At 36.7% G+C, this 11,517-nt stretch overlaps 1 protein-coding gene across 1 annotated transcript in view; it reads left to right on the forward strand.

The window, feature by feature from the left end:
• Positions 1-8,254: 8,254 nt before the first annotated feature.
• The window catches only part of SMIM28 (small integral membrane protein 28), a 4,518-nt gene continuing 1,255 nt past the window's right edge, over positions 8,255-11,517 (forward strand). The window contains 1 exon segment of the mRNA XM_029223659.1: positions 8,255-8,365. Coding sequence (XP_029079492.1) covers positions 8,255-8,365 — 111 coding nt within the window.

The following is an 11,517-nucleotide window of genomic DNA, read 5'->3' on the forward strand; positions in this document are numbered from 1 at the left end:
GAAAAAAGACTAAAAATTTCCAGAGTTAAGCATTCATCAAGAAATTTAGAATAATCAGAGCAGCAAATTAAAAGAAGGTAGAAAAAAACATTTTAGAGTGGAAATTAATAAAATAGAAAACAAAGATAGAATCAAGAAGCCCAATATTGTCTTTAGAAAATATTAATAAAATTGACAAATCTGTATAATCTTGTTCAAAGATGAAAAATATTACAAGGCACAAATAAAACTGGGGATGAAAAAAAGAACTTAACCATAGACACAGCTGTGATTTTTAAATAATACCAATGATGACAATAAATTTGAAAACATAAAATCGGTCAACTTAGAGAAAAATAAAAATTTCTGAATATGTGAGACATTACCAAGATTCTAAGAGTCAGAGAGATACAAAAAGGTATAATCAGAGAAGTATTGCTCCCTCTTATCCCTATTGCCACGTTCTCATTCCTCCATCCATAGAGATGCTCCTTACTCTTTTCTACGGCTGCAGAGTGTGCTTTTGTAGGGACACATCACAGTTTATTCAAACATTCTCCTGTATATGGGCATTTATGTTGTTTCAGATCCTATAATTTCTCATAAAATTCCAAAAAGAGAATGAGTTTTCAATTGTTATTCAAAAGCTGATTACCTAGATTTTGAATCCTTTATATCCTTTGTTATCCTTTAAACTTTTATTTTTCCTCTTGGTTAAAATCTCAAAAGAGAGAGCATGATCAGGAAATGAAACGTAATTGGGTCATGTATAAGCTCTCCTGGGAAACTGTTGCCTTATTAGAACTCTAAGTGGAATAGTACGCTGGCCATGCAAAGGTAACAGGCTAAGTGTCATTTACATCCATTTCTGATATTAAAGAGATTCTAGTGAAAATTACTGCTTTGATTATTTCCCTATGTTTATATTTTGATTGAGAATGACTCTCAATGCATTATTTGTGCTTATATTTTGATTATAAAGAACAGATAGATTAAAATTAATTGTGATAAACTAGAGTAAAAGAAAAAAAGCAGAGGTAAATGCCTTGGAGCAGGCAATTGTGGCCTACGTAAACAGAAGCTTCTCATTTCTGGTTAGCTTGACACCTGATTAATTTATTGCCAAGAGAAAATACATCCTCAAATTGCTTAAATCTTTCTATATAATATTATTTAGAATAAACAGGACAACATTTTAGACAACAATCCAAAAGGTCCCTCCACCTAATTTTTATAGAATGGACGTTCCATAATTCTGCCTGTAATCACAAATCCAACAAAGATTTTATTCTGTTAGCATAAGTGTGTGTGTTTGCAAGGGCATGGACGGGGTGTTTAGCTTTTGTTCTTATTTGGACAAACTCACATAATTATTGACTGATGTCTATAGGGGAAAGAATATCAGGAACCTATACGTTGTGACTTTAATAATATAACTATTTCAAACATGTTGAAATGTTTGTTGAAGGAAGAAATTTTGTGTCAATTATCAGGCTGCACATAGTCAAGATGTATTTTGAATTCATTACTCTTTGATTTTGAATCGTGAAGTCAAATCCATCAAGCATTTTCATATGATAATATTTCTAAACTGATGAGAAGAGTTTAATGTAAAAAAGGACTTCAAAACATGTACTTAAATTAGAGTTATGAATGTTCCAATCCTTCTTTTCTATGTCTAAGATTAGCTCCTGCTTATTCATAAACTGTACTCGACCTAACATATGCCAGTTATGGTATTTGTTCTATCCCAAACTACTTGCTAAATTCCCTGTTCAGATTAAAATTCTCCTGAGAACATTTTTGGATATTTTAAGTGACAACTGCTTAAACTTATTTTATTAGCAACATCTTTGGGGGGATTCTGACAAGCTCAAGTAAATGGCAGGACAGTGCGTAGGCCCACTGATTAAGTTCCAGCAACAGTTGAGTTTGAATAAGCAGAGACCACAGAGGGAGGCACTGGCCCAGAGGCTAGACGTAGTTTCAGCAGCTGACAGGACAACCCCCAGGGTCCCGTCACGTACTGCAGGTGCATGCAGTCCACTAAGAGCCTCTCTCTGGTGAGGTCTTCTTCCTGACGGCATTCCAAAGAGTAATATAGATCACACATAAAATGAGACACCAGCACTTCATTCTTTCCAAAGCATTCACGTGCCTATGAGATGTCAGGCCTCGACTGAGCTTTAGGAGAATAACTTAAAAGATAATTCTTTGTCTTCTACCAGTGAAGAAAAGAAAGACAGTCACACAATTTCAACACAAAATATAGCATGTGAACTAATGAAAGCATGTACATGGCACAGAAGCAGTCCAGAGGAGGTGGTAGTTGATTGTGCCTGGTGATAGAGGCAAATCAGGGAGGTGTCAAAACAGGGAGGCATCAAAAAATAACTGATGCTAAAGAAAGAATAGGAGTTCTAATTTTTTCTATGAGGCTCGTATTTATGGTCATACCACATTTGCCATCTCTAGGATTGTACACCAAATATAAGGCGCTACACCTGTTAAGAGAGGAACGGCCTTCTTTGTCATACAAACTTCCTTTGCTTCACAGACAGTGAGGCATTAGATATATCCAGACCTGGCTCCTGGAATTGTATCATCTTGGAAAACCTTGGAAATTTTTTCCCCAAGTTTGCTTAATTCAAATTAACTTCCTAATCTGCAAAATTAGGAAAAATTCTTATAACAAGAGTTATTATAAGAAAAATATATAATATGATAATATATGACAATTTAAGTATCAAATAATGAGCTTTTTCCACCCTTGTCTAACCCACTCCCTGTCGTATATATGAATAAAAATACTATACATAAATTACATGAGAAATTTTAATCTAAATGTATCTACCTACTAGTTCCTGTTTTAAATTCATCAATTTGATTTCCATACATTTGTGATCATTTTCTATTTTAAATATGCTTAGATTTTCCGTGATTCCAAGTATAGAAAACCAAAGGCCAAATGTTTGAAAATACTCAAGTTCATAACCAGAGAACACAGTAAGCTTATACATTTCATATCCTGCTCCCTGATTTTTCTGAAGAATTGAGATTTTAAAAAATACTCTTCCATTGTAGATAGAAATTTTAAAATAGTTGACTGCAGAAGGAGGGAAATTTCTGGGGTGATGGAAATGTTTTATATCTTGTTTTAGGTAGTGATTATAGGAGTGAATAAAACTGTCAAAATTAATCAAACTGAACACAGAAGATCTTTGTGTTCTGTTTTATATTATTCCCTCATAAAAAGTTTTTTTTTAAATCTTCTGTTCAAACCTCCCTTTCCGTAAGTGCTCATATTCTTCCAAAGTAAACTTCATATCAATAATTTCTTTTTTTATTGTCATACTTGTTGGTTTATCATTCTGGGGTAGCTTCTTTTTTCAGTCCATATTGTTGGTGGATTTAGTCAAACTGTTTATGTCTTTCCTTCCAGATTATCAGGGCCAAAGTTGAACAAAAACCAAGGCCAGATCTGCTGACCCTTAGGTGAACCCCTGGGCCTCCACCGGCTCTGATGCAGGCAGTGATTCGTCACAGTACTGCCTGCCATCTGCTGATTCGTTTTTCAGTCATCCTAATCCAATATGTTTATTTAATTCTTATAACAGCATCTTGAGAAAGTGCAGTGACCAGTGGCTAAAATTCAAATGTATTTACTAGCTTAGAAATTAAATGTAAAAAAAAAAAAAAAAACCCTACCATTTTACAGGCATCTTTCGCTTAATTCAATCTTCCCTGACCTTGAGTTTTCAAGGACTTTTTCTCCATTACTGACCCAGAAGATGAAATGTGTAACACAACAAAGTCAAACTCCCTTAAGTTCCACAAATCAGGAGAAAACCAAGAAGTCTTGGTAGTTCCTGAAAATAAAAATGGAAAATTTATAATGTTGAGTTCAAGGGAATTAAGAAAGAATAGATCAAATGGGTGAAGACAAGTCAATTTCAAAAGAGAGAGAGGGAGAAGGAAAAGAATTAAGTAGAGCATGGAAAAACTCTTCTCTCCTCAGTTCTAAAATACTTAGAGAAGTTTTAGAAATAGCTAATCAAACTTTCAGACTAATTGTGTCAGCGTTTATAATTAAAATCAAGCTATAAAAGTCCTAAACAGAAAAATCTTAGCTAAAAGCCTACTGAAATAACAGGAAGTGTTCTGCCTTTTAGTGTGGAGAAAAAAAGAAAAGAAAAAGATCATCTACTATGGAGGCCTAAAAAAAAAAAACCACTTTGATTGCTAAAATCCACACAGGTATAACTTTCTAGAGCTAAATACTACAGCATTTCTGTAGGCAGTTATAGTAAATTCAGCTATTGTCTCTCTAGGCTAAGCATATCCCAATAAATTGAAGTCATATCAGAGAACATTATTTTATACAACTCTTCAGTGAGCCCCTTTCTGAGTCAACTAACAATTTCCTAACTTATTTTTGAAATACAAAGCTGACTTAAATAAGTGTTATATTATTGGAATAACTGTGGGAATTCAGAGAACATTGTAATTCATTCCTAATTCAGGTGGAGGGCAGGCGATTGCAGGATATTACAACTGGGTGGCTTTCACGTGGGCCTCCAAAGATGGACAGATCTTGAAACTATTTTGTCTTGCTTGTATAACACATTCATGAACAATTACAAAGTGTGGATCAGCAAAAAGAAGACCCCTAGTCCCATAAGAAACAACGCAATCCCACTAATTAGAAAAATTACCACTGTTAACACTGACTTTTTTCTATAAGCAGAGACATGGAAATTTATAATAAACATGCAGTTTTCTGACAAGTTTCTCTTAATGCATGGTAAGCATGTTTACATCTTTCTGGTATTTAGTTTCGGGTGATAAGATGTGTTTACCTTAATTTATTAACCAATTATCATTTTGTAGAATTTAAAAAATTTCTAGTTGTTTGTTACTATAGACATCTAAGATTTGTTAAAACATTTTTCAACAGTACATATATCTTTGAGTAGTCATCAAATTCTTTCTTTAGGAAAAATTCCTAGAAGTGGAATTGCTGACATATACTGATATGTTCTTTTCTCTATAATCTATTAACTTGCTCTGTTTTACTGTGTAACCCTCTTGATCGTACTTCTCTGTCCAACTACTGGATCATTTCTTTGATCCCCTTTCAAGCAACATAACTCAAGAGTTGTTGATATTCACCACATCCAATTCTTCTTTTTTCTCTCTCATAACCATTCCAATCAGGCTTTTCCCCAACCACTCCACCAAAACTGCTCTTACCCAAACAACCAATGACACTCCTTCCCTCCATTTTGTTAAATCCCAGAGTAAATCTCATTCATCATCTTACTTGATCACACAGTGGCTTCTGGGATAGATAATCATTCCCTCCTTATAGAAACTTTTTCTTCCCTTAGATCCAGGACATCACACGCTCTTGGTTTCTCTTCTCCCTCACTGGCCACTCACTCTGTCCCCCCATCCTACTGACCCTCATTCTCTTGGTGATCTCATTACGTCTCATAGTTTTAAATACTATCTTCCTGCCAATGAATTCCAGCTGTTATCTGTGGTCTAGTTCTCACTCCTAAACTCCAAAGTCAAATACACAAACTCACACACATTGCAAACTTACCATGCCCAAAACTCAACTCCTGATCTTTACTCATCTTGCCTAAAAAACAAAACAACCTGCCCCATCCAGTCTTTCCCCTTCAATGGTCATCCTTCTTATTACTCAAGTCTAAAACAGAATCCTCCTTCCTCCTTGATCTTTTTTCAATCTTACACCACCTTTAGTTCATGAAATCTTATTGACTCTAAGTCTAAAATATATCTAGAACCTCACCACCTCCACTTCGGCTAGTCTGGTCCGTTATTTCTCCCCTGATTTAAAGAGCCCCAACTGGTCTCTCTACTTTTGCCCTTAATCCCTGTAACTATTTCCAATGCAGAGGACCAAGTGATTCTTTTAAAATGGAAGTCAGATCTTGTCACTCCTCTGCTTCACCATTTGACTCAGAATAAAAGCCAAATTCCTACAATGCTCTATAAATCCTGCACTCCATGCTACCCGACCACCTCCCACCCAGGTATCCTCCCCGACCTTGTCTTTTATCTTCTACTTTTTTCCTGGCTCACTGCTCCAGTCCCCCTGACCTACTAGCCATTCTGAGAACTTATCAGGCACATGACTGCCTCAGGGCCTTTGCACTGGCTATTCCCTTTGTCTGCAGTGCTCTTCCTTCTGATACCTTCATGGGTCAGTCCCTTGAATCCTTCAGCTTTTTACACAAATATCACTTTCCCTGTGAGATCCTAATTGACTTCCCACTTTAAAAATGCCTCCCTCTTTCAGCATTTACTCTGCTCCTTCTCTGCTTTTTCTCCACAGCATCTATCACCTTCTGATGTATTACATGTTATTTATGTAATGTTTCTTTTTCTTGGTCCCCCCAAAAATGTATCCATAAAAGCAGTAATTTTTTTCTGATTCATTCAATGCTGGAGGAGGGTCAACGTTACAGATTCACATTTAATGCTTTTGATCCATATTTCCAACTTGCTTATTTGCTTCTCAAGAAAGGAAAGTAAATAAGTAGATAAGATGGAGAAGGAGGGGCTTCCCTGGTGGCACAGTGGTTAAGAATCCGCCTGCCAATGCAGGAGACATGGGTTCGAGCCCTGGTCCAGGAAGATCCCACATACCGCAGAGCAGCTAAGTCCGTGTGCCACAACTACTGAGCCTGTGCTCTAGAGCCCGTGAGCCACAACTACTGAGCCCACGTGCCACAACTACTGAAGCTCACGCGCCTAGAGCCTTTGCTCTGCAACAAGAGAAGCCACGACAATGAGAAGCCCGTGCACCGCAACAGAGTAGCCCCCGCTCATCACAACTAGAGAAAGCCTGTGTGCGGCAACGAAGACCCAATGCAGCCAAAGATAAATAAATAAATTTATTTAAAAAAAAAAAAGATGGAGAAGGAGTTGAGGGCATAGTATTGGCAAAACCACTGACATGCAAAAAAGCAAAATAGTGCACTGGTCTCCAGGTGCTCCTGATGTTTCAAAGTGGGGATACAGGATTGACTTAAAATAGGAACACATCCATGGAACAAAGCAACATGTTAACCGAAAGCACAAAATCAACTCATTCCACATGAAGAAAGGAAAGGATGAAATAACAAAGGTGTTCCACACTAGGATACTGATTGAGACACTGGGACACTTAGTGAAAATTTTTTTATCACAAATAAGTTTGACAAAGTGCCAAAGTGTATTGGGGAGGGCAGCTGTCTTTGAAAAGGTAATGAAAACTATGGATCCTCCCACGAAAATTAGATGTACCTAAAAGTTTAGAGAGTTCACCACCCTCCCCAAAACCTATCCATAGACCACCATGGGCCAAAGATTGAGAATCCTAATTAAGAGAAAAGAATCCCACTTAACAATCATAACAATCATTTGAATGAAAAGGATGCCTGGATAAAAACATGGGTAGTTGCAATTCTGAGCTGTAACATTTTGAGTAAATATTTGAAGCTAAAGTTTACTCTACTAAAAGAAAGGATCCAACTGTCATGTCTTAAATGTCCAGTAGAATTAAACATCCCAAAGTTACCTCAGTGAATGTGTAAACTGAAAGTTTCTTATTGCTTGATATAAATAATTTTATAAAGTTCACAAGGTAATCAGAACTAAGACTATGAAAACAGCAAACATTCCATCCAAACAGTCAGAGCTATCGTCTCTCTGGCTTGTGTACAATTTTATCATTTAGTGTCTTTCATCTAAATAATTCACAAAAATGATATTTATGAGTCTTGCTTCACTACCAAATACTCCTTCTCTCTGTACCACAGAATCCAGAAATAATTACAGGAAGTTCAGCTTGGGTAGTTCTTGCTCAGCTATATGTCTGGAGAGGGATATGGTAAGGGAAGGGAGAGGGTTGTATTTACATCTAAATACAAACAGCTTTTTATTCACTGAGACCATTTGCGACACTATAGTAACACAAATGCGAAGAACTCCTCTGTCTGAAATCTATTCCACATCCGATATCTGATGCCGATCCTTACAGTGATAAAGGCCACAAAAGCAAACCCAGAGGCACTGAATTTAAATATAGTCCTGAGAGGTCTCTCTGGTTGGTTTCTTTTCCCTGTTGACACTCAGAACAAATTTCCCAACAGCCATCAGCCGAATTCATCCAAGCTGGATGCAGGCCAAGCAGCAGCAGTATTGTTGAAATCTGGGCAGCGAGGGGGAAGGGTGACTGGCACATCAGTCGGGTGAAAACATGCGGGAACTGATGGGCAGCAGCTGGAAGAAGTTTGGCCACGCTGGCAGGGGGACATACGAGTGGTTAACCAGTGAACCGAGCCTACCTCTTCCGGAAACCCACCTGCAGGTTTGTACCTATGACTTATGCCTTTTCTTCCCCAAAGTATCTTTGTTAGCTTTAAAACCAACAATGCCTACATTTTTAGGAAAACTTAGTGGCAACATTTTGTATTACAGGTGTGACAAAAATATGAATTCACTGAATGGCTTGGTCTAAGGAACTACCTTGAAAGTTGGTATCTTTTGACAATGATAAACTCAAGTAAAACTTGTCATAAATATATTCTAAGAACGCTTGACATATCAAATATATCAAAGAACAGCGAAGCTAGAAGTCAACAAATTTTTATGCCTTGGTATGACAACTTTGTTCTTTGCTCAGTCTACATTAAAAAAAAAAGAGAGAGAGACTCCCTTTGGCTCTCCAGCTATTTCTAAGAACCAGCAGAAGCGAAGGATCTTACTTCAGGAAGGGTAGCAGAGGTCTAAGGACGCTTTGCCTCTCACTAAGAAATGCAGCAGCTGTTTTGCTTTACCTGGGAAATCCCCAAAGAAGTCTCAATCTGAGGCGTCATTAAGGAAAAATATTTGTGGAAACCTAAAAACTCAGAATTAATTTTACGATCAGCAGGGAAATGAGTGATACTACTGTCCCACCAGAAAGGGGGAAACAAACCTATTTTCTTGTTTTCTGGAAAATCGAGTGGTGAGATTGGTATTTAAATTCTCTAAAACCACTTTTAGCAGAAATAAATTATACACATATATATGATATATCCTGCAGCAGTTACACTTTCTATTGGTTATTTCTTTAAAGTATTCCCTGAACAGCAAAGTCCTTGAGAAATATTAAAAGTTAAAAAACCACATTGAGGGTAGTGAAACAATTAGAATATTTGACTAAAACAAGACATCCTAGAAGGGTAAGCTGGGACAAAGTGAGAGAGTGGTATATACATATATACTCTACCCAATGTAGATAAAATAGATAGCTAAGTGGGAAGCAGCCGCATAGCACAGGGAGATCAGCTTGGTGCTTTGTGACCACCTAGAGGGGTGGGATAGGGAGGGTGGGAGACGCAAGAGGGAAGAGATATGGGGATATATGTATAGCTGATTCACTTTGTTATAAAGCAGAAACTAACACACCATTGTAAAGCAATTATACTCCAATAAAGATGTTAAAAAAGACATCCTTTCTGCATTAACAAAGTCCACAACAATTTGAACCAATCTACCATGAATCATTAAATAAACAAATTAAGGATACCATCATAAATTTGTTCATAGCTCTGTGATCTCTTAACTAGGAAGAAAGAAGAGTTCTTTATCTTAAGAAATTGTCCTAGTCTGTGGTATTAAATAAGTCTTTCAGTGCCACTCAATATTTGGACAAAATAACCAATGGATGTACCAATTACAGAAGGGGACTGTAGCATCTCTGTTTTCACAAATTTTTGCAACTAATAGCATTAATAGCATAATGGTAAGCAAGAGGGTCTATTACAGAAAAGCTTTTAAATAGAATATTAACTACCTTCATATTCTATGCATACTGAAGTTAGAGAGTTTAAATAGAGTATTTAAAATTTGATGCCCACAACTGTTTAGAAACTATTATCATCCAGTTACTGAAGGAGAATGAAGGAAAAATCAGTTATGCAAAATGGCTCTTGTTTATCAAGGTTGAAGAGTGATTAAGTATTAAGAGATAATAGCTTTAACATTTTAAATGATTCACCTAGTGGAAGAAAATAAACATTTAAATTGCTTTTTCAGTCCAACTTGATTTTTTAATAACTGTAGTAAATTTATTTGAGTTCTTATAGCTTTTATAATCAAAGTCCTTGTTACAGCACAACAGATTTTTAGTTAATAGTTTTGATAAACTAGATTATGTGTGAGAAAACAGAAAGAATTCATAGTTCATTGATGCATTAAATTCTCATGCCAACCCTCCAAAAGAGATGTTCTTATTCTCATTTCATAGAGAAGAAAAAGTAGATACAGAAGGGGCAAGTGAATGGTTCATGGTCACGCAGGTATCAGAAGGTCACATTGGAATTCAAGACCACAGCTGTCAAAGCCCAAAGACGATGTTCTGCTTCCCAAGAAAACCTTTAATTGTATGCACTTTAAGTTAAAATATCTTAACTCATATCTTAGAGAAAACAAAATATTTAGCAGTGTAAATATTAAATAAACCATCTAATTTTGAGTCAGAATTAACAACATAGTTGTAAATTCTTTAGGAATTAAAAAAGATTATACGAACAACACTAGATAAGTCAGTCTCTTAAGAGGTCAAGACCAGCAAAACATTTGTTCTTTCCACCAAAATCAAGGCAAAAACCTCAGCTTTCATAGTTTTATTACTATAAGTTTTATTTTAAATCAGTAGACAAAGATCTTAATATGTTGTTTCTTTAAACACAATTATAAGGCTTTACACTGTTTTCTTTTCCTCTGTAGTAGTGTATACTAACATTCACATGTGTTGTGAATGAACAGAGAAGCTTTTTAATACTTCATTATTTCTTAGTAGCTTTGTGTAAAGCAATGTCTATGCAATTTGGAACAGGACTTAATTTTTCATATGGCTTTTCTACCTTGCCGTTGGAGTATCATTTCATGCCTATTATTTGCTCCATCAAGAACCATCATTATTGTGAAAAATCAATACCTTTTAGGTTGCTTAAGAATGAATTTATCTGCAATTCTTGGGCTTCCCTGGTGGCACAGTGGTTAAGAATCCACCTGCCAATGCAGGGGACACGGGTTCGAGCCCTGGCCCGGGAAGATCCCACATGCCGCGGAGCAACTCAGCCCGTGTGCCACAACTACTGAGCCTGTGCTCTACAGCCCGCGAGCCACAACTACTGAAGCCCGCACACCTAGACCCCGTGCTCCACAACAAGAGAAGCCACCGCAATGAGAAGCCCATGCACCGCAGCGAAGAGTAGCCCCCCACTCACCACAACCAAAGACCCACGCACAGCAACAAAGACCCAACACAGCCAAAAATAAATAAATTTATCTGCAATTCTTTTCCTTGAGAGAATTCCAAATTTCCATATTTATCTTACAAATATTGCAAAAACATATTGAGGAAATTTCAAAATCTCAATCATCATAAGCATCAGCTATCCAATCGGATTTCAGATGTTGATTACGTGAGATACGAGCACGTACCAATGGCGTGAGATACGAGCACGTACC

This window comes from Monodon monoceros, unplaced genomic scaffold (genome assembly GCF_005190385.1).
Source record: "Monodon monoceros isolate NGI ecotype Baffin Bay Population unplaced genomic scaffold, NGI_Narwhal_1 Super_Scaffold_15, whole genome shotgun sequence".
Classification (NCBI taxonomy): Eukaryota; Metazoa; Chordata; class Mammalia; order Artiodactyla; family Monodontidae; genus Monodon; species Monodon monoceros.